The 27,987-nt window shown below is 42.0% G+C and overlaps 1 protein-coding gene and 1 non-coding gene across 2 annotated transcripts; both read left to right on the top strand.

Annotated features, from left to right (window-relative positions):
• KPNA4 (karyopherin subunit alpha 4) lies at positions 1-27,644 on the top strand. Its single transcript, XM_086467955.1, has 17 exons — positions 1-135; positions 9,327-9,371; positions 10,230-10,319; positions 10,406-10,435; positions 10,520-10,572; positions 12,857-12,952; positions 13,093-13,178; positions 16,467-16,553; positions 17,532-17,701; positions 17,790-17,834; positions 19,183-19,314; positions 19,533-19,661; positions 20,857-20,961; positions 22,548-22,619; positions 23,314-23,476; positions 24,535-24,629; positions 25,714-27,644. Exons 1-17 carry the CDS (start codon positions 67-69, stop codon positions 25,810-25,812), a joined length of 1,566 nt encoding a protein of 521 aa, XP_086324081.1. The 5' UTR covers positions 1-66; the 3' UTR covers positions 25,813-27,644.
• On the top strand, positions 19,985-20,302 carry LOC147415304 (small Cajal body-specific RNA 7). Its single transcript, XR_015183688.1, has one exon.
• Positions 27,645-27,987: the final 343 nt, after the last annotated feature.

Consider the following 27,987-nt stretch of genomic DNA (forward strand, 5'->3'; position numbering starts at 1 on the left):
TCGGGCACGGGCCCGGGAGGAGGCGGAGGAGCCGCGCTCCCTCCCACCTTCTCCCCGCTCCCCGCCATGGCCGACAACGAGAAACTGGACAACCAGCGGCTGAAGAACTTCAAGAACAAAGGCCGCGACCTGGAGGTAACCGCCGCGGCGCCTGGCGGGAGGGGCCGGCCGGCCATGGCGGCGGGAGGGGGCCGCCGCCGCCGTGTGGCGTCTTTCCTAATCCGCCGGCGAGGGGCCCGCGGCGGGGCCGCGGCCTGCGCTGCCCGCCCCGCCGAGAGGCGGGAGCGCCGCTCCCTGCCGCCCAGCGAGCGAAGGGAGGAGGAGGAGGAGGAGGAAGAAGGAGAAGAAGAAGAAGGGGAGGCCGCGCTGTGGGGCCGGGCGCGGCCGGGCCGTTGGGCGCCGCGCGGAGGCGGGAGCGCCGCGGCTGAGGGGGACCACGGCCGCCGCCGCCGCCTGCCCGGCCCCGGAGCGCCGCCCTGGGGGCTCCCGCGGCCCCCTCCGCCGCAGCAGGGGGTGGGCGGTTGACGGGAGCGGCGGGCGGCGGCTCCCCGGCGGGGCAGGCCGGCCCCGGCCTGGCGTTTGGGGCGCTTCATCGGCGTAGTTCAGTCCGGCCGCTGGCTTGATGGAGGTGGTGTCTCGGCGTTCTGCCGCCTGCCCCAGCGGTCGGGTTTTCGTGTGGCTCTACCTTAATTTCTTGCTGGCGCTTAATAATCACTCTTCGCTCTGAGTAGCCCCTAAAAGCCTGAGTCAGGGATTAGGGCCCGGTTGGGTGTTCTGCTGTGTGTGTCTGTACGATACTCAAGTGAATAAAGGAATTAGTTACCGCCCACGCTTTATAGTAAAGATTATTATTTTAAAAAAAAAACACTTTTTTTTTTTTTTAAGCAGGACAAATACTACTATTACACCATTCAGTTAGTTGAGGTGTGGAAACAGTTGCAGCTTGTAGTATAGAGCCTCTAAACTTTTTGGTGGCTGCACTGCTGCATACATTATTGGAGCTGTGAAGGTGCTTCCTGAACACAGCAGAAGACATAATTAACTTAGGGTTTCCTTAGTAAATATTCAAATTTTTAAATTAGCTATCAGTCCTCACCCATAAACACTTGGCTAGGAGTGCTGATTGGGCAACCCTCTGCATCCTGATACTGTCAGTATAGGATTCTGATCAAGAAATGGGCTTTGCCATTCTCATTTCTGTTTTTCATTAGCTTCAGTATGTGGCCCTGTGATTAGCATAATTTTCTGATCTTTCCCATGAAGACAGTTGTACAGCATTTCAAAACTAAAAGATGCACTTGTCTTGCTGTCGTTCATTAAAACATCTGCCAAGTTTCCCATTTGGGTAATTCAGAAGTCAGTAACACCTCGATTTTTAACTTGTCCAAGTATATTGATAAAACAGTTTATTATTCAGTTACGTACAAAGTTTGGTGCTGCCAAAACTGTTGGAAGGGGCAATAATTACTGCAGTGGTTGCTCCGTTTGCTAATAGGGTTGTTAGCTTTGTTAGTAACTCCTTGCCTTAGATGTTGATTTGGTTTTGTATAAATTGTTTTGTCATCGTTGAGTGGACAGCTGTATCAGAAAGGCATCTTCAGGGGGGGAGCACAGGAAAGCGTGTGCTATCATAGCAAAAAATGCAATTAGTGGGAAAGTACAGGTTGGGATTCATCTGTATTTTCTCTGGTGCCTGCGTACTGAGTTTTAAGGTAAGTCAGCTGAAGTAGGGAAGGTTCATGGTGAACACGTGCAAGTAAAAAGAACACATGTGTGTGTATCAGGAAGCAGGTAATCTCAGTATTTTCTGAGTTTGCCGGTGCACTTAAATGGCCTTCCACACAGTGAGGGAACCACTGCTAGGCCACGTTAAATTTTAGATTTTGACATCTGTCCAACAAATCCTGGAACATCTGCTTGGTACCTAAAATAACTCCCATGGATGGCTATTTTTCGTACAATAGCTCAGGCTTATGGCTGTCGTTCTTGTTTATCAGCTGCTCACACATCCCGTTTTTCACCAGTGTGAGAGATGTTGGTGATGTCCGCTTACAGCCAAGTGTCCTACGGTAGCAACAGTTACTGATGAGTGTGGAGTTCATGACACCTGCCTTCCTCTGCTGCTTTTAGCAAAAAGATGTCTGTTTACTTAGCATAGGAAGCCACCTTTTGATCTTATCTCTTTCCCTCCTTCACTCCTCATCTCAGCTGAAATTGTGCGTTGAGCCATCGGTTTCTTTTACAAAACCTTTTTTCTTTTTTTCCATGACAGTTGGCCTCCATTTGCCTCAGCAGACAAGTAATAAATGACTCTAGTTTTGGTGAATCCCAAATTAATAGCTACTTCTAGAGGCTGGGAAAGGTTGCTGTGTTGCAAACTACAAATGTTTTAAAGATGGTCCCTAAACGATTCCCCGTGTCTCTGACCAGTCCATTGGCAGTTCTGTTGCTAGCGGTTGCGGTCACGTTGTACTTACCCTCCAGGTCTCACCTCTTCACCTGTGACTGGGTATCTGACAGGGAATTGCTTGTCTCCTAGAGTGCTAAGTGTACATTTAGCATTTGGGATACTTAATGACTTAAAGTTGGACTTCCATTTTCCCGTCCGTATCAGTGTGCTTCTAAAAATACAAATTGTGGCCTTGAAAAAGGAAAAACAGTAAAACCGAAACACACACACACACCTGTTTTACAGAAGATGTTTAGCAAAATTCCTTCGTATGCTTAAGTGTTGGCTAAACATGCATGCATGGACATGTTATGTTGTAAACAATTGCTCTGTGTGCGTTAAGATGACAGATTGGTGGCGACACTGGGAATAGAGGGATTCATTGTGACCAGAAATATAAAATACTTCCTTGTATTTTTTTCTTATTTCTAGTACTGCTCAAAGAAATACTCAGTATAATAAGACTTTTAGTATCAGAAGAGTTTGTGCTGCGAGAGCAATAATTTGTAGCGAATACCAAGGCGGTATCTCTGTGTAGTGTTCAAGCATTTTGGTAAGGCCTTCCAAGATTTAGGAGCTGTTAGAGCTGTGGGGAAAATACAATATCCCAACCCAAAATCTTGCTTAAGTGCTTATCTGGACTCTTTACAAAACGATGCAGATGCTTATCTGCTAGGAAAGCTAGTTAAGGTAACTTTTATTTTTTCATTTTGTGTCTTCAATGAGGAACAGGTTTTACTTGGGCTTTTTTTGTTATTGTTGAATGTAACGGGTCTGCTTGAGCTGCAGCCCTCCCCGTGCTGTGCAGTGGTAGCTGATAACACACCAGTGTGTTGACTGCTGCTGAGCAGGGCTCACCCAGCACCAAGGCTGTGTCCCCAACCTTTCCCCAGTAAGCTGGGGGTGGGTAAAAACTTGGGAGGGGCTATAGCCAGGACAGCTGACCCAGACTGACCAGAGGGACATTCCATCCCACAGGACGCCTGCTCAGCAATATAAACTGGGGAAAACAGGAGGGAGGGGGACACATTGGTTTCACGTTTGTCATCTGGAGCCCCACTTCCCAGAAAGTGGCTGGACATTGCCTGCTGTTGGGGAGGAGAGAATAAGACCTTTTGTTTTGCTTTTGCTTCATTAAACTGTCTTTATCTGACCCACGTGCCTGTTGTTGTATTTTCTCTCCCCTGTCCAGCTGAGGGGGTGAGAGTGATAGAGTGGCTTTGGTGGGCATCTGGCCAGGGCCAAACCACCACATTGAATAAGAAAGGATGAGCCCTTTTTATGTGTGTGTTTGTGGGTATGGCTGTGGTGATACCCAATTTTCTTTCCACCATTTATTTTTAATTGTGATACCATAGACCTTGGAATCAAGCACTGGATCTTTACTATACAAAGGCCAGGGTAAGTGCAAATTGTTCCTTGTCTGCAGCAGACAGTTTTATGAACAGTTTGGGTTTGAATAATTGCTATTCAGTCCTGGATGTTGGGGTCCTGAGTATAGCCATGCTTCTGGGAAGGTTTGAAGAGAAGGTTTGGGGTGGGGTTGTCTTGTTTGCTTCATTTTGTTTTACCGGGTGATTCGACATTTCATTTTCTGCTGATGACTGTTACCTGCTGCAGCATTCAAATCTGACTGACATTTAGGTTTTTTGAGATTAAATAAAAAATATTTCCTGCATATTACTTCTCTGGAAATATCGATGAGTCCTCTTGGCCTTTTCTTCCCTGCCTTGCCTGTGTTGCGGGGCGAGAGATTAAGAATTGCTTTAATAGTGCCAGCACAGAAGTGTCAAATAGGTGCTTCTGCTCTGTAATGGAGACACATGATGTGAAATGATGATAATATTGGAGCACAGAGTACTTCAGAACTAGTTTTGGAGCAGCCATTGGGTCTAGATGTTTCAAGATCAGCAATGTCAAGACTTTAAGAGTTGCTGGTAGCATTCAGTGGGCTTGTAATACTAACGATACATTTGAGAACACGAAGCAAGCTTCAGGGGATTGAAGGAAAGGTAATGTTATGAGGTACACTGGATATCCAGGTCGTGATAAGCTTTTCAACCTTTTCTGTGTCCCACAAAAAATAGTTTGCTTTGGATTCAAATATGGAGGAACTGAAGGAGAGCAGGAATTTCACTGAGTCAGTTAAAAATAGGTTCCTTTAAGCTGGGTTGTAGCTCTGCAGTAAAGCTTGTACATTTTGTCATTTAAAGATTGTAGGTAAATATCTGTTTGTATAAGGCATTTTGTTTAGCATGCACAGCTTCTCCAGGAAAAACCAGAATGAGGGCAGGTGCAATGTATTGATTTTTACTTATTTATTTGTATCTGAGAGTCTCATTATAATTCTGAAGGGGAAATAGTTGCCGAAGTGTGTTTTCTGGTGGTATCTTGTTGTTGTGTTGGCTTTAAAATCCCATAGCATTTTTAGCAGAGATCTTGAGAATGGACTTTATTGCTTCAGTTTACAAATGAGCTGGGATTAGTATAGGAGGGAAATGACAGGTAGAGGAGGGCGTAAATCACTTGAGTACACTGAATGTGCAGAGTGTGGATTTTTACTAAATCCAAACATGAACTTGGGTGTACCTTGAAGCATTCTTTCCTTGTTTGGTAGTTCGGTGACTTTTATATCTGTGAAGGACATCACAAGATTTTAGTGATAAGCTGAAGAGCTCAGTAATGACTAATGGCCAGAAAACAGCCCTTATGGTAAAAATTAAGCTAAATATAACTAAAAGAAGGAGGGTGCAGGGGTAGCAATCATACGCTGACAGAAATACATTTGATCATTTACTTTTCAGTGTAGCAAACAAAGAACAGGATCTAGTGATTGAAAGAGCCATGTGAATTCATACTGAAGTGATGCGTGTTTTTAAGTTGGAATGCTTTCCAGGCCCCATTCTCAATCCCGTTTCTACAAACCTTTGAGGTTGGTTTCCTACTCACAGCTGTGTTGGTGCAAGCGGAGAACTGATTCGGAGAAGTCTAACAATCGAGTCAAATCTCACACAGACAGAAGGGAGAGTCTAGCCTTTCAAAGCCACCTGCCAAGAAACCATTACACCTGGGTTTCTGCCCTTTGGGCTATTTTCCAAAAGACAATACAAGTTGATCTTCTCCAACCTTGTAGGCTGGGGTGATGATGCTGTGAAACTCCTTGACAGAGCCAACTTCAGTTCTTGTTTGTTGGGCGTTTTTTCTTCCTGAGAGGAAGAGCAGTGACAGGTTGACTAATAACAACTAGTTTGTCAACCAGCTACTGTTTACACAGACCATTATTTTAGCGGAGCCCTGTTTTGGTAAATTGTTCTTGAGAGTGGCTTCATTGGTTGCTTGTCTTCCATGTGAAGGCTTTGGTGAGTCCAGGGTACACAGGTCCTCTCCAGAAGCAGGCAGGAATTAAAACCGAGGACCTGTCATCTTATGTCTGGAGGGAGAACATTCTTCTTGGTCCAGCAGTCTTGATAGTTTCAGGATATTTTTAAGTCTGATCAACTGTATATATGATTTTTTTCAAGTAAAGAAACTTTAAATGACACATCTCAGGGTTTTTTCCTTGGAGTTTTAGGCCTGCTCACTTCTCCCCATATCTGTGACGCACACACGCATATGTGCTTGTCCTGGAGGTGTGTTATCACCTCAGTTGGAATAAATTTCCTTTTGGGCTCCTTAGTAATTGTAACTATTACTTTTTAATGACCTTTACAGCTTAATGTCACTTTATAACTGGCATTCTAGCAATTCGGTCATCTTCTCCTTGCAAGTGTACATTGGGTCTTGCTCTTGGTTAGCAACAGTTTTTCTGTGACCAGTCATGTCGTTGTTGAAATCTGCCGAAAAGTATCCTTTTGGCAGTACAGCTTTCTGACAGGTCTGCTTATTTTATTAGTAGTTTGTCACTGGGGAGGGATACACGTCTTTGGTGAATCCTAGGCTATGCTTTCCTGGGCTCGAGTTCCGTAGTGCTGACCTGCAGTTGGAGCGATGTGCGCTTCAGAGAGCTGACGCATGGACCGCCAGGCGACAGTGCCAGTAGCCTGTAATCGTGGCTTTGACAACTGCATGTATAGGAAGATAGCTGCTGGAGAAACTTTTCTGCTTTCAACTTAATAGGCTCTTGAGTTGGAGCTACTACAGAACATGAAAATTTAATTTATGTACTTATAAGACAAGTATATTAATTCAGAGCATACCTGTTGGGCCAGAAGTGTTAATAAAGGCTTATTATTAGAATGTGGTTTTTTCCTGACTTTGGAGATTACACCTTTGAGATTCTCACTAGTATTTGAAGAATTCTAAGAAATACTCGAAAAGCTCATCTGGCTCTGGAGGGTAAGTCCACAGCACTGGAATAAGGCTTACCTGCGTGCCAGCAGGTTCAGTGTTCACTGTTGACCTCACATAGCAGACGTGACTTTTTATAGCTTTAAAACTGTAAAAACCATGAGTCTAAGCTGTGTTACTCAGCTAGTCTAATTTTGATGGACCGTTTGAATGAACATTGTTTGATGCACATATTTCCTGGAAACTTGCTTTGGCACTTTTTAGTGTGGGACAGTTTGTACTTGCTTACTGTGGCTCTTATCTAGTCGTCCCATGTGCTGCTGCATTAGGTACGCTTGTATACTTTGCTTTTTGTATAGTGAGAAGCTATTGTTGTGTAGGTGTCTTGGGCTTTTTTTCCCCTCCTCTGCCTGTTTTTCTCATGAGGAACTGCATTTTGGTCTTCAAGCAATGAAAAGTTCTACCTCCAAAGCAAGGGGGAACCATTCCTTCTTTTCCACCTCCACCCTTTCCTGCCTTTTTTTTTTTTCTTGTAACTGTTTGGTTTGAGAAGGTAAACAGTCTTGCTCAGAGCTGGAAGTTTGGTTCTGATGAAATGCGCATTCTCTTCGATAACAATAATTATGCTCCTGAAAGTCAAGCTTTTAAGCCTTATCTTCAGAGCCGCTTCTTAACTGCTGTTCAGAAGCTCTCTTGGCTGTTCCTTTTCCTCGCATTCTATGTTCGTGCAGTCCCTTATGCTCCAGGATTTCAAGCTTTCTCTGGGCTTGTGGATGGTTGAGTCACAATAAAAATGCAGTTGTTTCTAACTTTGCTCTTCTCATTCACTGCAAAGTTCAAAGTATAGAATAAAATCGCTACAGACTGATTTTTTTTTTCTATTTTTATTTTGCACTGTAGTAACACAAACAGTAATAAACCAATTTATGTGTATTTACAATTGCTTTTTTTTTTCCTGAATGCTCTCAATGAGAGCTGTAGGGAAAATGACAAAAAGTTGCTCTTAGTGCCAAGGGTGTTGCAGATAAGGCAGTCCAGCTAATCAGTGAAGTCCCTGAAGATGGCAACAACAGTGATTCAAAACCTAATGAAGCGATTCGTTAGTGCAGTGAACCCTTCCTGGCCAAGGGTGCTTGACTGTGCTCGCTTCTGTATCCTTTAATCTCGCCTTTGCTGTAAGGGGTGAGGTATGCAGCGTAGCGGGCACTAGGTCATCATTATACTCCCACGATACTGTTTGGATTGTTGTTCTAACTGTGCTTCGCTGTATACCAACAGTAGTTGTGTCAAGCTAGTTCCTCAAGTCGTTTTTGTTGAGACAAACAGTCTCTGGGCCTAATGTTTCCTATTCAGAACTTAAAAATGATGAGAAGTAATCTAATACGATAGGATAGAACAAACACATTGGGTGGAAGTAAGATAGGTGAGGTGGGGTCATGAACTAGATGTAAATTGTCAGAGACGCCACCTCCCCTTTCTGAAATCTAGCTGACACTATCGTGACATGAGGGTTTTGTGCGGTTTTCGTGTATAAATCAAGTTTTTGTAACTCGGCTCTGCTTACTGAGTGTCTTAATTTGAACTTGTTTATAAAGCTGCTCCTCAAGGCACAAAGCTGGTGCTGGTTTGTACAGTAATAGAAACACGTGTGTGTCAGAAATGGGTGAAATCTGTAAATTTACTTGGCTATCTGGGAGAAAAGAGTAGTGTTGTGGAGGTGTGGGTGCGTGAGAGCTCCTGTAGGACTTCCCCACCCGGTGTGTCTGGAAGGGCACGCTGACGGTGCTACACTTGCATGAGCAGCCTGATAGGAATCATTCAACAACGCCATTCTGGGGTTGTCCAGATGGATTTATCCTGAAGAATTACGTTGCTGAATTCTTTTTGCCGTAGCACTTGTACTTTGGCTAGGTGAAGGATTACCTGCACAGTCGGAACTTCAGCCTCTGTTTTCAGTGTAGCTGAACGGTGGTAGCTACCGGTTAGTCACGGGCTGGGCTCCTTCAGCCGGTCTGGTAGCGTAGCCCAGGCAGCCGAGTCTGTGAGAGGCACTGCCCGATTCCCCTGCACGCTGCAGCAGCGAGAGGTGTCCGAGGGGCGTAGATGGGCGGTTGTGCTTGACTTTGACTTCACAGTTTTCAAGTTTACCAGTATGCCTTTTATAAAAATGCTGGGTTTGGCTCGTGCTCTCTATGTGTGTATGTTAAAAAAGCCTTGAATCAAGAGAAGGTTGTAAATGTTGGGCAAGCTTTGTATGATTTCTGTTAGTTTGCCATGGTGCTTATACTGCTTTTGGTGCTGCTGTTTAATGCACGGCTCCTTTGAGCATCACCGTTTGCTATAAGACATTTATTCCCTGATTCCACATACCCATTTTCCTTCAACATGAAGGCCTAGGAGGCCGTTTTCCTATGAAATAATCCTGTTATCTCCATTTCCTGTTCGATTTCTACTTTTATAATAAAAATCAAATCATGTGTGTACAAATACTGTTTAAAGTGCATGAACTTCAAAATAGTTGTGCAAGAACTTTTTTAATTACTTGGTCTAGATTCAGAACATAACGTGCTTTGATCTTGATTCTTTTCAGACTATGAGAAGACAAAGAAATGAAGTTGTTGTGGAGTTGAGAAAGGTGAGATGACCTAGCGTTGTTCTTAGCAAATGGGATTTGGCTGTTTTATTTCAGTAACATTTAAGAGGTTTTGTTACAGGATTAAAAATAAAGTAAAATTACTTACTGTTATGTGTGTGTAGTCCACCAAGCACACCATTGTTAAAGCATCTGTTAGTCTTCACTAATTGTGTGAAGGTACTTTGGTTTAGAAGGAAGTTCTAAAGTTATCATACCTGGTACTAGAAGTTCCATAATTTTTGTCCTGAAAAAAAAAGTTGTATTTGTAATCCATTGAAGGGAATAATTCTTGCTTCTCCAGCTATGTTTTTAATTTAAAAAATTACAGAAGGCTTACGTTTTTCCTTTGCAAATGGGCGTTCCTGCTGATTTATAGACAGAAAGCTGTTTTCTTTCCCAAAACAGTAGTTCACACACAAGAGTGGAAGAGTATATGTGTGAAGTTAACGCTGTTTAGAATTGTTGGAGAAGTAGCTCTTGAGAAAAGTGATCATAATTTGAATGACTTCTGGGATGATCAGAAAACTAGCCTCTGGGAGTTGCCTTGCCTTGTTATCAGTAATGACAAATAGATTGTAATGCCAGCGTGGATGGATATGTGCATGTGAAGCTCCCAGCAAAAGTAGTTACTGCTGTAGATAAAGTTGGATGGAAGAGTTTTCCCAGGAAGAAGTAATTTGCACAGTGTGCTTCTCTGTGCAGCCCTCTGCAACCTGTTGAATGTTGGAAGTTTTAACAGTGTCAATGACAGCATGTTTATGATGCTTGTTTAAAACTGAAGCTTCTATTCCCTTCGTAAGACCCCCCACACCGCCTGAACCACAGTTTTAAAGGTATTAAATCATTTTTCTCTTTAAGAACAAAAGAGATGAGCATCTTCTAAAGAGGAGAAATGTTCCCCACGAAGATATCTGTGAAGATTCCGATATAGATGGTGACTTTAGAGTGGTAAGAATTAACTCTCAAGCATGTCCTCTTTTTAGGTACTTAAAAGACATTTCTAATTTCTAACTGCTTTTGTCTCTGTTTTCTAGCAAAACACTTCTTTGGAGGCAATAGTACAGGTAAAAAAAAAACATTAATTGTTTGAACGTTCTTCGTGTTGCGGTGACAAACATGTGAAAAGTCTAAATTCTCTTTTATTTTAGAATGCTTCAAGTGACAACCAGGGTATACAGTTAAGTGCTGTGCAGGCTGCAAGGTAAGAACACACTCTTCTCCAATATACTATTTTTATTGTTACCTTATCATACTTTTACATTCAGAAAACATGTTCTAGCTTAACTAGAAAAAGTATGTCATATACTGATTTTGAAAAAGAAAACTTTGTGAACAGAACTTTACGAAAAATCAAAATACCTGGGTCTTCAAAGTAGTCAGGATTTTCATTGTGTCTAAATAAATACTAGGATTTACCTTAGTGCAATACTAGGTGCTTCTCACAAGTAAGGTAGGACTTGCATCATTAGCAGGACCATAAAGTCTTTAGCTTTAAGTACAGAAGAACCGGCATCATCTTTTTTCTAGTTTTGTGGTGGATTAGGCCACTAAAGCCTTCAGAGGAGTTCTGTGTAGTTGCATGTATTTGAGAAGTGATCTGAAAGTACTCTCAGGAACTCTGCTTGCATAAAGTCAGTATTAACTGTGGTTTCATGAACTACTGGCTGTTCTTCTGTTGTCCTGGCAGGAAGCTACAATTTCGTATTTGTTTACCCTCTGTGGTCGAGGGGCTTGATTCAGGTGCAAGGGAGGACTTGCAGATCAAAGAGAAGTCGGGTGAATTGCGAGTCGCTTTGACTTTGGGGAGTTGATGTATTTAAAACTGGGAGAGGAAGGGACAGTTTCTGCGCCCATTTCCGATGGGCATCTTGCCTTCATTAAAAAGTTTCACCAACTCAGGGTAGTGTCACGTAGAACCCCCTTCACTATAGCTGATCTAAACCGGGTTAAAGTACACTGAATGAAGCCTGACTTCAAGTGAAATGGGAATGTCAGTGTGGATTTCTTACTATTGTAACTATTTTTTTTGAATTGAAAATTAATTTAAAATTAAAGCAGTACAGTTTACATTATTGGAAAGGCATTAAAGTATATTTTAGAGATGAAAATAGATGCTTTTCAGTCCTGATTGAACCTATACCATCCTTTGTTCTGAAGCTGGAGCAGGAAGGAAAAATTTTGCCCAAGTCTAACCCCTGGAACAGAAAACTAATTAAAGTGCTTAAGAAAAAGCAAATCCCAAAGCAAACAGAAAATGCTTAACCCCCCCTAAACGTAAAGTTTTGATTCTCGTAGTAGAGTTCTCTACCCGTTTGAGCAGGTGGTTTGTGATGGTTTTGTCACTGAACAAAAATCAGCGTTAAGGTTCTGTAAGGACACTTTTGTTCCTTAATTTTTGTAAGCTTGTGGATGTAGATTGTCTTCACTTGTAAAAGGAATCTCCTTTACTTACTTGGAAGTTGAAAATGCACATGTGGTTATTACAGGAGTCTTCACATAATCTGTGTTCAGATCCTCCCCATCGCGTAGTTTTCTGAGGTGTTTTGTTGTGCAGCTCTGGCTTTTCATCTCCTCTTCCTCTGCATCGCCCTCTTTTACGCAGCAGCGATGTCTTTCAGGACAAAGCAGCAGCGGAGAGTTGGTTTCTAGTTCTTGTGTTCTGTCAAGCCGTTGGTGTGTTTGTGAATAGGCTGGTACATGAAGGGAACTCGATGTAATTTCAGTGGCAGCGGGAAGAGGGAGTTTGGTGCGGCAGCCTAAGTTGTCCCATCCGAGAGGCTTCCTTCATCCTCCTTAATTCCTCTGCTGCAGAAAGGTGAAGCTAAAGGGATTAAAGATGGAAACAAATTTGTACACTTCTGTTCTCCACAGTAGTACTTTGTGAATCCTTGCTCTCTGTATCTTTAGCAAAGAAGAAACTAAGTTTCTGCCTTTCCTGTCAAAGCAGTTGGGATCTGTTCATCTCCCTCGCTGGGTGGGGGAGGAAGAAGCTGCAGGAGGGTATGACTGAAGAACTGTGGTGATCTTTATTTTACTGGCTGGTAATAAACTTCAAAAGTAGTCAGAGAAAACATGGGAACTGAAATGGGCAATGAAGGAGTGTAGTGGCCTCAGTTTTTCAGTACTTCAGTTTTTAGTACTTCAGTAACTTCAGTTTTGGGGATTAATTATTTTCACTGAAAGTGGAGAAAACAAATCCTGCTTGGTCTTTGAGACTACAGGACACATGCTGGGGAAAAAAACTTCCCAGCCTTGATAGTAGTGCAGCGCTGGAACAGTTTGTCCAGGAGGTTCTTGGATCTCTGTGCTTCAAGGTTTCCAAAACTCAGCTCCAGGAAGGCGTTACTGACCTGATCTAGTGTCAACAATAATCCCACTTTGTACAGAAGGTTGGACTAAACAACCTCCAGAGATGTTTTCCAGTCATGACTTCTCATTCTGTGATTTGTCTGTTAAGTCTTGTGTTTTCTCCTTCTCCTAAACAGAAAGCTGCTTTCCAGTGATCGCAATCCACCAATTGACGATCTAATAAAATCAGGAATATTACCTATTTTAGTGCACTGTCTTGAAAGAGATGACAAGTGAGTATTTCCAAAACTCCAAACCTTTTAATTGTTGCAAGAATTGTTGGTATTTAGCTAATGTGCCTTGTGGAGTCTGATTTGAAAACTCATGTTACAACCTTTTTTGTTTTTTGTTTTTTTTTCTCCTTACTTTGCAGTCCTTCTTTACAGTTTGAAGCTGCGTGGGCTTTGACAAACATTGCCTCTGGAACCTCGGAACAAACACAGGCCGTAGTTCAATCTAGTAAGTCCAACAGTATTTGCTCATTGATACAGCACGGGCTGTAGCTTCCACAAAAATGAGATCATCTGAATGATCCTGTAAAGAGCATCCACACGCATGTTCACCGATCCATGTGGTAGGGTTGGTCCTCTCGTGCGATAGCCGGGATGGTTGAAATTGAGTTGTCAATCACAGGCACGTCGCTGAAGGACCTGCCCATGAAGTCTCCTGCCAGATGTTCTACCTCTTCTCTGGCAAGCAGCATCAGTTGAAGCGCACACCTGCTTTTGTTCTTCATTTTCTCAGATTTTAAATTCGGTTGGGTTTCCTTATGGTGAGTAAGCTCTTCTGGAAACTCACACTATTTTAGCAGAGTTGGTATCTGCTGGTTTCCAGTTTTCAAACTTAAAAAAAAAAATAAAACAAACCCAAAATTACACACCAACAAAAAACTCGAAACAAACCCAAACAATAAAAACCCTAAAAAACTCCCACGGAGGAATTTCCTATCTTATTGTGAAGAGGGAGAAAAAAGATACTAGAGGGAGAAAAAAGATACTGACCAAGTCCAGAGGGTGCCTGACATCGAACTCTCTTCCAAAATCAAGTTGAAGAAAAAAAAAACGCTGCTCATATTTTGAGGAATCGGGAGCATGGAAAGGAATTGTTGTTGGACTTGGAATCTGAGTTGCCAAGCAAAGCAAACTTTCTTCTCTACTCTAAACACATCCTGGGTCAAAGTAGTACTTCTGTTGGTAAAGCAGAGCGGAGTAGAAGTGTCTGCAGGATTTTTGAATTGAGTGAATAAAACGGCAGAGCTTCTTGAGACCTGTGGAAGAGTGAAACATACAGTAAAACAAGTTTTTTTCCTAAAGTTTAAGGAAAAAATCCGCAAAACTTACATGAGGTACCAGTAGCTGTAATGGTTGGAATCAGCACTGTATTGGAGTGCATGTACCATGCTGTGCTTCCGACAACGAAAAGACACAGAATCGATCTTTTGTGTGTGTTCCCCCACCACAACCATCACACGTGACTTCTTTTAGAGCCACTTGGAACTTTTATTCAGTGTAATAAGTACATAAGTGTTGAAATGTCAGTGTTTGTTGCCTGTATTCCATGACTGACTTTTTCACTTCACCAATCAAAGGTTGTTTCTCTTTCATGGTTAGTTACAGGCTTCTCACAAACTCTGTTATTGGCTTTATATTTAGAAAAAATATGTATTCATAGGAAAATTTTTAGCTCCATCTTCTCTGTTAAATGGCTGGGTGTGTTTCAAAAAAATCTTTAACTGGAAAAAATAGGGTAAATCTCTACAGCGGATGTGAAGGAATTTAAGGCAGGTGACTTCAGCTTAAAGGATTTTTTTTTTTAACTGAATGTATGCTTTGAGGTTGCATTGGTTGTGAGATCAGTTGCCCTTTGCTTTTACAAACTCTTGGCATTAGGAGCCTGTTAACTTTGATATAGCTGGATCTGACTGTTAGAGTGTGTATCTTTGCTAATACTTTTAATTTTCCTTTTTCCCATCCTCCTCATCTTCCTTTCTTGGTTGCATCCTGAGTTTTCTTTTGGAAATCTAATTAATACATAAACTGTCGCACACCTCTGATCTAGAACACTTCTCTTTATTTAAACCTAGCTTATTGATGGATTGAGGATGAGTGTCAAATATAGTTATTATTTCTTTCGATGGTGGTCTCTGATTTAGCTAGGTCTGCATGTGTGCACTGTATTAAGAATTTATTTAATAGCTACAACGTATGAAAGTGTGGTTTATTTCTTGTAATGATTTATTTCAGTGAAAAAGATGGTCCGTTGTACTTATCAACGTGCTTGCTGGGGATGTTTTTTCTCCTTGCGTGCAGGCGTTGTAAAATACCTTTATTCAGCAGGAAATAAGAAATCTGTTGTTGTGGGGTTTTTTTTCTCTAGCAGAAAGTTTTACACTGAGAAAGAGCCTAACTAAAAATACCAGCCTCTCTCGCAATACATGATCTAAAGTAAAGAAGTGTTTCTTACAGACAGAGCAAACTGCCTTTAGCAAAGCATGCAGGCAAGCGCCTTAGTGCTGGGGATGAAATAAGGGTCCGTTATCTTACCGTGGTGCATGTAGAAGGTGTTTGAAATGTTGCTTTAGCTTTAGTTCTAGATATTGGAAGCGTTCTCCTGTCTGACACCAACATGGGGTAGAAAAGTAGCTGCCTTGATAACGGTTTTTGTGTTGCCTGTTGAATCCCTGGCTGCTCAGTCGCTTGGGGTCGTCTTTTCCCATAGCGGTGGCATTTGAAGCAATCTCTTCTGCAGTGATCAGTTGGGTTATTCCACGAGAGATGTCGGAGTAGAGTCAAAACTTAGTGATCTAAAAGGCGATTTCACGTTGAGGAGTGGATCTGTACTAGCTTGCAGGCGACCAAGACGCCTGGATTCATAGAAGCAGCTGCTGTTGCTGTACACGTACCGTCATAATGGTGGTTGAAGGATACTGGATGCAGAGTTTGGAAATTCTAGGAAAAAGTACCCAGTGACGTGGCACTTAGTGGTGCATCTGTGTCAGCAGCGGGGTGCTCCTGGTGTGATTCACCTTGTGTAAACCCTACTTGTGTTGTGTGCTCCAGCAACCAGGCTTCCCCTTGGTAGAGCCACCGGTGAAGGAACGCGCTGAAGCTCCGCGCTGGCGGTGTGTGCGGAGGATCCCGCGGTAGTTAGCACTCTGCGCGCGCTGGGTCCGGCCGCTGGCACGTGCTTCACTTCACTTCACTAGTGAGGATGTGGTGGGGGAGACAGGGAGCTGTAAATCAGTAAGACTGGAACAAATTAAACCCCGTACTTCCCTCTCGCTACATTACTGGTCAGTAATGTATATGCGTCCCTGCTGACTCCTGAATTGGCCACTTTGAACTGGTGAGGTTGAACTTACAGTTACTCCTTTGCAGTTGGCTCTGATAGATAACTTAGCATGAAATTTCTAAATTCAGAAAGTATAACTGAATTTGGAGTCCTGCCAAGCTTCAGTAAACTTGTGAGACTTGCAAACAAGTTAAATGCCAGGTTATTTTAAGAGTTGCTTTCAAAATACTCTGAAGTCCAGACTCTAGAAGAAAGTGCCGTGAAGGAAGAATTGTTACAGTGTGTTTTATTTCAGTATCACTGGGAAGTTAGTAAAGTTTTGACCAGTGCTTAACCAGGAGAAACATTTCTCATGCTGTACACTGAAGTTTTATTTAAGAGCTAATCATGTGAACTATTTTGTCTTTTGAGATGTATTTCTTAACAGTTGCATGGGGTTTCGTTTGTGTCTTTCAGATGCTGTGCCACTTTTTCTGAGGCTGCTGCATTCACCTCATCAAAATGTTTGTGAGCAAGCTGTGTGGGCTTTAGGAAATATCATAGGTTTGTGTTATTCTTGCCACTAAAAACTTCTAAGTCCCTTTTGGTATCGAGTGAATAAACTAGGTAGGATTTTTGTGTGTTAGCACTTGGAGATGCTCAACTATGAGACCAAAGGCAGCTGTTAGGCTGGCAGTTACCCCGTTCTTAGCTTTTTCCTGTTTCCTTTATTGTGTAGTGGCGGTGTGCACCCAAAAACACATGCCTACACGCTTCCTTTCCGGGCACAGGAAGAGGAATTGCTGGCAAACAGACATGCAGATTGTTAAAATAAAAACTGTTTTGCATGGAGTTCTGAAATTTTGCCAGAGGTCACATCCTTTGTGTTGGATTCTAGATCAGTTGTGATCAGTCTTTCATTTGATTTTTCTCCTTCTTGTGCAAGGATTAGCTTTGTGGTGTGCAGCCCTGACTGTGCAGTGCTTGGGGACCAGTACTGGTTCTGACACTGAGATTTCTACAGTCTCATATTTTAGAAGTGTCTGGTCCTTTTGAGTGTGTTTATCTTTCAGATACAGAGATGACTAATATCTGTTTTCAGGCAATTTTGAGCTACACTCGGGATGTTTTGGTACTGGGAAGGGATCTTCAGGGATACATTGGGCAATCAACTGCTCTCGGGGGTTTGGTGCTGCCTGCCACCCCTTTTCCCTTGCCCACCACCCCCACAGCCTGTAGATGTGCTATAACTCATGGAACACTTTTCTGTTAAGAATTTAGCCCGTTCTAATGAGTAGTTCCAAAGGATGCAATTAGGCAGGCAGCCACAGGCCCTACTCAAGCCGTATATAAAGTGTCTTTATGACAGATGTATCTAGAGAGGTGGGTGTATCGCTGTATATATTTATAGGCATCTTTCCAAGGCCCATGTTCTTTACCTTTTTAAGCATTTTACCTGAAGTTTTAAGTGTGCAGAAGTCAAAGACTTTATGTGAGTGGCATGGGGTGATTTTTGTCTTCATAATCCTTTGTCTCAAACAGGTGATGGACCCCAGTGTAGAGATTATGTTATTAGTCTTGGAGTAGTGAAACCGCTGCTGTCCTTCATCAGCCCATCTATTCCCATAACTTTCCTAAGAAATGTTACTTGGGTCATGGTCAACTTGTGCCGTCACAAAGATCCTCCTCCGCCGATGGAAACCATTCAGGAGGTGACTGAGTTGCTGTTCAGTGTAATTAAACTGAAGCTGAGGATCTGTCTGCCTTAAAAATAACTCAGATGCTTCTCTTCCTCCTTAGATCCTTCCAGCGCTCTGTGTTTTAATTCACCACACAGATGTAAATGTAAGTAACACCACTCAGAGCCAGTTTTGTGTTCTGCTGTAGGTTTTTAGCTGAAGTATAAAGCTTATTGTAATTACCTTTTTTCTGTTAAAAAAAAAAAACCCACATTCTGTTTCATTAGGACAAACTTATTTCGGTATCTTTTTAAATGCTTATTGTTAAGTATCAGTTACAACTTTTGCCTGGTATTTCTCTGTATCTTTGCAAGTGCTTATTTGCATGGCCTTTCCCTGCACTTAAAAATAAAATGCAGTTTCAGTTGTATTTCAGTGAACATTCATTTACAGATAAATACAGGAATTTTTTGACTAGCACTTCAGTTTGAAATTGGAATGAAAATCGGTGTAAACAAAACCAAAATTAGTGTCTGCTGCATACGTATGATGTTGGCTTTAGATGTAGCTTCTGAAGTGTTAAATAGGAACATCAGGTTATTTTACTAGTGAAGTAAATGAGCGAGACTAGTGAAATCACGAAATAGGTCAGCTTTTTGCCTAAACGTCAGTCAGAATTGTTTAAGATCAATTCCTTGCTTCCTAGTGAAGTTGTAGGTCGGTTGTCAAAGTTAATAGCAAAAATGCTTTACCAAGATAGGTTTAAATGCATTAACTAAAGTTTGCACAGTAATCATAGTATTTACTTTCCTGTATATAAGTAGGTGAACTTAGGCTTACTTAGATTTCTTGAGATGGCTGTATTTGTGAATCGGTCAAGAGTTGTCAGCCGAAACGATGCTCGCTCCATTTTTTGTAATCTGTCCCTTGAAAGGTCCGGATTTACTGCTGTTTAAATTGGCTTTTCTGCGTGTGAGTGCACACGTGTATGCGCCTGCACAGAGGAAATTCAGTCCAAGTGCTGCTGCACCAGACGTTTAAAAAAAAATTTCAAAGCTTCTCTTAAATCTTGTGGGGAAATGTCAAAAAAAAAAAACCTTGATGCCGTATGACATACAGCTCTTTGGTTTGAGAGTGCCAAATGCCCGTGGTTTAATGTTTGTTAGGGCTTTATCTTCCTTCTGGGGGCAAGTCCTTCATATCTCCACCAGTACTTCATGCAAAGAGCAGATACAATCGAATTGCTTGTATTATATCCTTCAGAATTGAAGCTGTAGTTAGCAGTTTAGCTTGTTTTTTAATCTCTGTGCATTCTTTAGAGCTAGAGCCGGCTGAACAGCAGTTGTATTTTGGGCTGCTGTAGAGGGGAGTGTATGAAGCTTCTAAAACAAAGTGGGGGTTTGCTGTATTGCATCGATTCTGGCTTCACAATGAGAACTTCTTTACATTTTAATTTTTTCAATAAGACTCGTGGTACTTCTGTACTAATTACAAATAAATGTTTTTACTGTTAGATATTGGTAGATACAGTCTGGGCACTCTCATATCTAACGGATGCTGGCAATGAACAGATCCAGATGGTGATAGACTCCGGAATAGTCCCTCATTTGGTTCCTCTTCTCAGTCATCAGGAAGTTAAAGTGCAAGTAAGTTTGGGCAACTTCAAGGAAGTGTCGCTGAAAATGTAGCATTAGAGAAAGTTCACTTTTATAGTTGATGTTGAAGTTTAAAGAATGCTTCTTCCTGTCTGGTGTAGCATTTGCATAAAACCTTTTGCTTTTTTAACTGTGGCTGTTTGAAGTATGTGCTCAACTAGAAAAATCTTTGATAAAAAGAAGCCTTTAAAGAAAGTGTTTTGTTTCAGACTGCTGCACTGAGAGCTGTAGGAAACATTGTCACTGGTACCGATGAACAGACGCAGGTAGTTCTGAATTGTGAAGCTCTTTCACATTTTCCAGCACTTCTGACACATCCCAAAGAAAAAATTAATAAGGTAAGTAACTGCAGAGATTGCACCCAGTTGGTAACTTTTTTTTTTGATATCTGATGTAGCTGTTTTGCATTCCACATAACGCAGTGTGGTAGAGATTTGAGGAGCTGACTGCTCACACCTGTTTATGGCAAGAGCAGGCAGGATGCCGACACTTTTCTTGAAGCTAACATCCGTAGAAGAATTTCTTAAGGAGCTGCAAACTTTTGCTTGACGTGAATGTTGTTTCCTGATTCTTCTGATTGAATTTTTATGAAATTAAAGCTTTATCTTAATTCTGGCTGTTCCCAAGATGCGAAATGTCACTTTAATTAAACTGACTCTCTTGGAAGTGATGAAATAGAGATAATTGGATGTCTCTTTGAACGGAGTGCGTGTGATAAGTGGAATTTAAACATCATCAAACTGGGGGTGGGGTGTGGGGAGTGTGTGTGTGTGTGTGTGTATGGAAAAGGCTTGGAACGGGGGCACTGACAATGCAGTGCTGATTCCGGAGTGCATCTGAGGCGTGTTGTTAAATTCTGGGGTGTCCCTTTACAACATTGCCGATGATTAAAGCCCAAAACAAGCCCACCAAGACAAGCCTAGGCATCCTTAATCTCGAACAGGTTCACTCATGGAAGTGATCCTGTGATCTGATCCAAGGGATTCAGTTGAATGAGATGTGAGAATTCCTGACCAAAAAGTTGTCGTGCCAGATAAGGAGAGGGGGGTTGAGAAGGAGTGATGGAGGGTTTCTGGGAAGGGAGAAGTTTATCAACTGTAGGATTAAAACAAGGTGATGCTCGGAATGTGCTTAAAATGTTACGTGAAAAGGTGTTTGTTATTTCTTGACTAATTCCTCCCTCAAAGGCGGGCGGGGGGGGGGGGGGGGAGGCTCTCAATCCTTTTTTAACATAAGAATCCAGGTACAGTTTTGTAGCCTTGTGACTTTTTTGTCTCCAAATAATTTTTCCTTTGAATCTGTGGATTTGGAGTATTGGGTTGTACCTTGGTAACAGAGAAAGACTGAAGAGTCTTGTGGAGTCTCCCAAGGTGAGGCTGTCCACTTTGTTACCTGTGTGTCTAGCTGACTTACTAGCAATACAGCTACGTACAATCAACCTGATCCGATGTGCATGTATAAAATCTTGCTGGAGTGGAAATAAAATAGAATATAGACTGAATTATTAATTTCTCACGTGTTTTTATTTTGCAGGAAGCAGTGTGGTTCCTGTCTAACATCACTGCAGGAAACCAGCAGCAAGTTCAGGCAGTAATAGATGCAAACCTTGTTCCAATGATAATACATCTTCTAGATAAGGTTAGATAACAAGAAGGATTTAACCGTTTCTTTCCTTAATTGGGGAAAGTGAAACTGATTTCCTTGCTTTGTGTTTTACATCACACTGTAAATGGGGGGCAGGGGTAAACCATACCCTTGATGCTCTTTTGTGAAGTGCTGTGAGACGATGAGCGCCAGATGTGTTTGGGAAGGGGGATAGATCAGGGGATCTGAGGTCCTTTACATCTCATTTAAACTCTCTTTCTCACTCTGTAAACCACGGGGATAGAATTCTTTACTCTCGCACCTGATGTGAGGAGGTCTGGATGGGAACAGCATTGAGTGAGTTCCCAGCATTTTGCCAAAGCTCAAGGACTTTGTCCCTTTTTTCCCTGCGTTATCTGGAAACATAAGGAAGCTCTGAGCAGGGGCGCTTGGTAGCCTGTCCGTGTTACTGCATTTATCTGGTCTGAGTAATCCAGATAGTGACACTGTGACACTGCAGTATGGACGGGGGTTGTCCCATCTGTTTTTTCTAAACAAGCAACACTGCATCACCAACAAATAGGTGACCAGAGAAAATAATGGTGGCTTTGGTGTGTTCAGAGTTTTTCCTATAGAAAAGCAACATGCTGTGTGCATGTATGGATGTATGCCGCTTTTCAGGAAGAGATGAAGCTTGTGGAGGTGAATGCTTTTATTACCTTTGCTATTAAAGTCGAGGAGTTGCTCACCAACAGTTCTGAAATGCTTTTCTCGTGCTTTTTCACAAAGTCTCTGCTTGCTTGTTCAATGCTAACGGGTCATCAGTTGAGACTTCAAATACCTGTATCCCTTTTCGGTTGTTGGGCGTTAGTGTCTTTTAAAACATGAGTTTCCAAACCATGTTGTGGTCCCAGGGATCTGCCTTGGGAGAACAAGGGGTAGCTAAAAGCATGGTTTGAACCGGGAACAGTACAACACTTGTATCTTTCAAACATTTTCTGCTTTTTGCTTTATTCATGACTTGGCTTTTCTGCCCCGAAGTGTGGAAGGAAGCCAGGAATACCAGCCTTACGATGTGTTCAGCCATGACAAAGATGCAGTATCTTGCTTTAGTGTAGAGGCTGGGGATGAGACTGAAGAAATCCTTGTCTTTTCCCCTAAGTAACATATAGCTGTTCACGAGTAGTTGTGTTAACTGCCAGTTTATTGATCACTGAGAAGAGGGTTGGAGACCTTTTTCTTTGAGTTCAGTAAACAGACTTGAGCTGACTAACTTCAGAGGCAGACGCCTAGGATGTACCATGGCTTATCAAAATTGACACTTCCTGCTTATCTCTGGCTGTGACACATGACAGCTGTTGATAAGGAACGGGAGAGTGTGGAGTGCTGCGGCTTTTATTTACTTTGACACAGACAAATTTCCCTTCCTCTGGAAGACTGATTTCAAACCATGGTTGCAGGGAAGGGTTGAACACTCTGGGAGTAGACTCAAACATCTACAGGGTTTCAGGTGCTTCACTTCCTGAAAAGCGAGGTGGTGATGCCGTGCAGAATAGGCTGTAACAAACACAAGCTTTTACTCAAATCCTACGTAACATAAAAACTGGAATGATTATTTCTATTTACGGTTGTATTTTTAGGGTGACTTTGGTACTCAGAAAGAAGCTGCTTGGGCAATAAGCAACTTAACGATCAGCGGAAGAAAAGACCAAGTGAGTGAAACCTGAAGAAAAGGTCCATTATTGGGTCCGTTCGAGCGAGTACATCAGCTGAGCCGTTTAGATGACTTCTGTGCCAGGATTCTGAATGTCTGGATTCCTCCCCTGTTCAGTAACTCTCTTCCCTTTGCCACAAGGGATTTAAGAGTGAACTTCACTTGTTGGTTTCTGGATTTATCTGAGATGGGGATTGGGGTGGAAGCTCCTCCGTTAGGATGGCCTAGGAGCTATCAATGACTGCATTCAGGCTCTGATGAGACTTAGTCACTTGACATCTTGATCTTTTTCCTCCTACAGATAAAAGTGTAGATAACTCTAAGGCTAGTAGCCATTGAGTCGAAATATAGTAGTTTCTTGTAAGCCTGGAATATTAGGTTTGTGGTAGGGTTGGAGTGGTGGTGTCATTCCTCAAAGATGAGGTTGAAACTCCCTGTTTAATACTGAAAAATTCGCAGTATCTGCTACTTGTGTGTTCTAGACCTGAAATATATTTGCAACATCTTTGGTAAATGTTGCCTTTTATGCTCTAAAACAAGACTTTCAGAAAGTGACTCCTACAGAATACTCTGACCTTGTTGGGTAACTTGGAGGACTTTGACTTCGTGAAACTGCTTTGCATGTGTGCTCGTGGTGCAGCATTTGCTTCTGTCGCGCTCCTGATGTAACTGTTGGCTTTTTTTCCCCTTAGGTGGCATACTTAATTCAACAAAATGTAATTCCTCCCTTTTGCAATTTGCTGACAGTAAAAGACGCGCAAGTTGTGCAAGTGGTTCTGGATGGACTAAGTAATATATTAAAAATGGCTGAAGATGAAGCAGAAACCATAGCCAATCTTATAGAAGAGTGTGGAGGTATGACACTTCATCTCTTGATACTGGGGGTTTTTTTCAGAAATAAATGGTTTGGCTTCCTACCGTGTGCGTATGCTGCTGGCTTTAGTGTGTGTTCTTCATTGTGCACGAGTCACGTCCAGGTGAATTGGGGGGAAAAAAGAAAATCTACGTACAACAGATGCAGCACTACGATAGCTTTAATTTCCTAATGGCTTTCAGAGTTTCTCTGTATCGGTTGCTATTTAAGTTGAAGAAACTCTTCAAGGATGAAAGAACAGTGATAGATTTGGGCACAGGTAAAAAACTGTACGGGGTTTTGTTAAGGTGAAGTTGAATAGCCTTTAAAATACACAGTCTTGAGGGAAGGGGGAGAGGTTAATTGATTGGTGATGGCTGGGGGCAGAAAAGACATGTTTGTGCCTAAAGCTCTGGCAGAACTTCCAAAATATTGATGTGTATGCTCTGCTCGGGTCTGCCAGTAACTTACAGTGTACTGGAGCTACTTGCTGTATAATCGAGCTCCAGGTCGGTAGCTGGTGGTACGTGTGCCACCAACAGTACGTGGATTTGGAACGTCACAGCTTGGGGCTGTCACGCCAGGTGCTGAAAAGGTGGTGGGTTTTTTTGGTGCAAAGGTGGTTGGGTTTTTTGGTGCAAAGGTGGTTGGGTTTTTTGGTGCAAAGGTGGTTGGGTTTTTTGGTGCAAAGGTGGTTGGTTTTTTTGGTGCAAAGGTGGTTGGTTTTTTTGGTGCAAAGGTGGTACACCCTAGAGCTTGGCCCTCACCGTATTTCCACAGATTAGCTTAACCACTCATAGCAAGAAGAGAAGGGAAGTACTGTCGTTGCCACCTTTTTTTTTTGGTCACGGTATGTGTTCCTCAATCGCCAATGTTTTTCCTCAAATCTCAAAGAAGCTTTAAGCGTGTCAAACAAGTTTAACAGCTTCTTACTCGTAGCCCCTTTATTGCTAGATTTGTTTTTAAGTACTTTGTGTGCGGAGGCCTTGAGGAGGAGGAGGTTGTTCTGCCTGAACTTCCTACTTTAACTCTATTGCATTTCTTGTGTGTTTTGTTGTAGGCCTGGAGAAAATTGAACAGCTACAAAATCATGAAAATGAAGACATCTACAAACTGGCTTATGAGATCATTGATCAGTTCTTCTCTTCAGATGATGTAAGTGTGTAATAGCTCTGCAGTTGCTTTTGGGGTGGTGGTTTATAAATACGGCTCGAGGTGAATGCAACAGCTCTAAAGCTGCTCTGTGACACTTGTTTGGTTTTCAGTGAAGAACGAGCCCTTATTTGAACCTGTTGCATATCTTACCGTTCTACATGTTGAAGTACCTAAAGGTTTGATGCCTGATTCGAGGCTCATCTCTAGGGATTGAAATACTAGGCTTTGAGTAGGTCTCATAACTGTCAGCTTCTGGCTAAACTTGACATTTCACATTTGGCAAGCTCCCTGCTGACTGGAGTACCGAATCTGAGGTTCTGCTTCTTAAAAAACAAACGATTTTGACGATTTTAGTAATACCAGAGGTAGGATGCGCTGATCCAAGAGCGTTGTTTTCAGTTTAAACATGTAACGTAGATCAAAGGCAGGTTTTAGATTGGTGTGCGCTTTAACTCACCCAAGTGCATCATGTGTGAAGGAAATACAGTCGTGTCAGTCTGAGTCATGAAGTGAGAAGGCTTTCTACTTGCTTGAAGAACTTTGGGGAGCAGGTTGCTGCAAAAATGGTAGAGCTCGGTTGCGTTCCTGCCCTGCTGTCCCGCTGAAGTTCATTTTGTACCAAAGTTCCACTTCTACACGAGACACAAGTTGTGTTTAGCAACTGAGATTTTGCATATGCAGCAGGACCCTGGAGTTTAATCTAGTGTCAGTTTGGTAACCTGTATACTGCCTGTTTAAACTGAAACTGCAGTTTTGGCTTAGTCCTGACTTGATTTCATGGTATTGGTTTTCTCTTAAGAGCTGTGACAGTTTAAGCTGGCAATAAGGATGATGTGCGACTGACAGAATACTGCCCAGGAGTGAAAACTGCATAAACATCTGCTAAATACAAACAAAAACCATTTTGGCCTAAATTACTTTGCCACTACAGTGCTTTAACTAAACTGGGGAAGAAGAACGGCAAGCCTTGATGCAAGGAAGTGGATTAGGTGAAAAGATAGATGCCCTTTAGGATTGTCCAGGTTCTTTTTAGGGAGGCTTTTGTCTTTCTGTTCCTACTCACGATGTTCTTGTTCCGTTACAGATTGATGAAGATCCTAGCCTTGTTCCAGAAGCAATACAAGGCGGAACATTTGGTTTCAATTCATCTGCCAATGTACCAGCAGAAGGGTTCCAGTTTTAGAGTGGTATTTTGGAAGTTAGGTACAATGCAGCACTGAATAAAAAAAAAAAAGGTTTGATCCATCAATCTTGGCTCATGGGATCCGCTGCTGCATTAAATCGGGAAAGAAAATGTGAAGATTTCATTTGGAATCACAGAAAAGCCCAAATGAAGTCAAGATGGCGAGTGGGTGCGAGTGAGAATGAGTGGCAAAATGTAATGAAAAACTTCACACTGAATGCTTATGTAGATTGTTCAAAGAAAAAGGGCTACAGGTCAAAGATCTTCAGTGCCTGAGAAGGAACAATGACTTCCTAGAGCAATTGGGGGGAAATGCAGTACTATCATCATCAAGCCTTGTAAGCATAAGAGAATAGGATGCCCATATAAGTCCAAGGAGAATGAGCCCAGGCCTTGCTATGAAGCACCGTGTGAATGGACAACGTTGAATGAATGTCTGGACTCGATGCTGTGGAGCCAGGCTCGTGTTTCAAATCTGGGGCTCTTCAGTCCTGCAGCAGGCTCCTAGTCCTGGAGTGGCGTGTGTACGAGAGTATGGTTGTGATGCTGTATGTGAACGCATGCAAGCTTGATTCGCCTTCAGGGGGCTGATAATAAACCTAGTCAATCATCAAAATGAGTTCATAAGTGTTGACTTACACTGGACACAAAAACGAAGACCGGTTTAGCAGCAGACTCTGGTTTACTCCTGCAGCCTGTGTTTCTCTTTTGGTTGGTTTTTTTTTTTTTCCCCCCTCTTATTTTTCTTTTAGTTATTTTTAATTTCTTTCCTGTATGGCTTATTAGTTGTTTGTAAAGTCAGAATTTCAGGAAGGCTTCCCTGTGCATTTGCACCAGATGAATGTTTGATGTTATGAAAAGCTTTCCATATCATCAAAACTAATTTGTAGATTTTTGCATGAAAAAAAAAAAAATCATACATTTCCCTTCAGGTAGACTGTGTTGCAGTACACAAGTTGCCATAATAGTAGAAAGCAGTAAAATGTGGTAATAAAATCTCATCCTTTTCATTTTCAAAGATAACATGAAGACCTTTGCATGTGGTAATCTACAGCATAGTTCATTTTTAGATTTTGTTGAGTCCTGTAACCAAATGTTTCCGTTGTGGTAGGATACCGTGCTGTGTTTCAATGTTACTTGTTTTCAAACTTTGTTTTCTATGAAAATGATATGGAAACTTCTAAAAATGAAATTTGGTGCATATGTACTGCCGAATAAAGACCGAAAAAGAGGTGTGAATAGATGTACAAATCAAGTCATGGTTTGAACACCTTTAATATGCCTAATCCAATTGTTTTAGACTCTTTTTATCTTAGATGTAGGCAGCCATGAACAATCTTATTTTGAGCCACTTTAGAGAGAAGACTTTGTATTTTTAAAACTTGCACAAAAGGGATGCAAGTGTTTTTATAATTGGAGGAATGCCTCAGTTTTGAGGTTCTGCACACTAAATTGAAGGTGACGTTACAAATTTGTACAAAATGAACTCTTTATAAGGTGGCTCATTGTAGGAAATGCTGTGCCTTCCCCTTTGAGCACAAGTGTTGCATGAACAACAGTTTGCTATAATAAAACATACCAGATTAGCCACCATTAGCATCTATATCTACCTTGTGTTTTAAAATCAACTGGTAATTCTGAAACACTGTAGAATGGATAAAGATTATTTTGTGATCATAACTCTTTGTTGGACTAGAGTATTTTTGCAGCATTCCTTGTCATCAGAAACATGGTTAAAGTTTAAAACTAGAAGCAGCGGAAACTAGCTTGTGAAATTTATCCAAGTAGAGTGCAGGCTAGGCTGTCTTGGGGAAATAAACATTCAAACTTGCCATGGTGGTGTATGCCGTGTGTCTTTGTGTGTGCACTGCAGCTCCCGGCAGAAGGTGCCGAGGGTCACCTGAGGAAAGTCACGCCGACGTCTCCCAATCGGTTGTCTGAGGGGGTTGGTTTTTTACCTGCCAGATGAGCGTGGTGTGGTACGTGTACGTTTGGGGTAAATAACGATTTTGGTGTAAATATTAAGAACTAATTTGCCGAGTTACATAGTCTGTATTCACTAAATAAATTAGGGCTGTTTTCATGTGAAATGCAGGGAAACCTTAGAGGTGAAATGCTTAAACTGGTGTTTTTAAGGACATGACAATGCTGTAAGTAAACTTACACCGATGACTA

This window comes from Leptosomus discolor, chromosome 7 (assembly GCF_034619465.1).
Source record: "Leptosomus discolor isolate bLepDis1 chromosome 7, bLepDis1.hap2, whole genome shotgun sequence".
Taxonomy (NCBI): Eukaryota; Metazoa; Chordata; class Aves; order Leptosomiformes; family Leptosomidae; genus Leptosomus; species Leptosomus discolor.

What these genes read in the sequence shown, in the direction of transcription:
- KPNA4 (XM_086467955.1), top strand. Translation starts at nt 67, where the DNA reads ATGGCCGACAACGAGAAACTGGACAACCAGCGGCTGAAGAACTTCAAG. An exon ending in TTGTTGTGGAGTTGAGAAAG is followed by an intron (nt 9,372 to 10,229) that starts GTGAGATGACCT and finishes TTTCTCTTTAAG; the next exon opens with AACAAAAGAGATGAGCATCT. An exon ending in CGATGGAAACCATTCAGGAG is followed by an intron (nt 17,702 to 17,789) that starts GTGACTGAGTTG and finishes CTTCCTCCTTAG; the next exon opens with ATCCTTCCAGCGCTCTGTGT.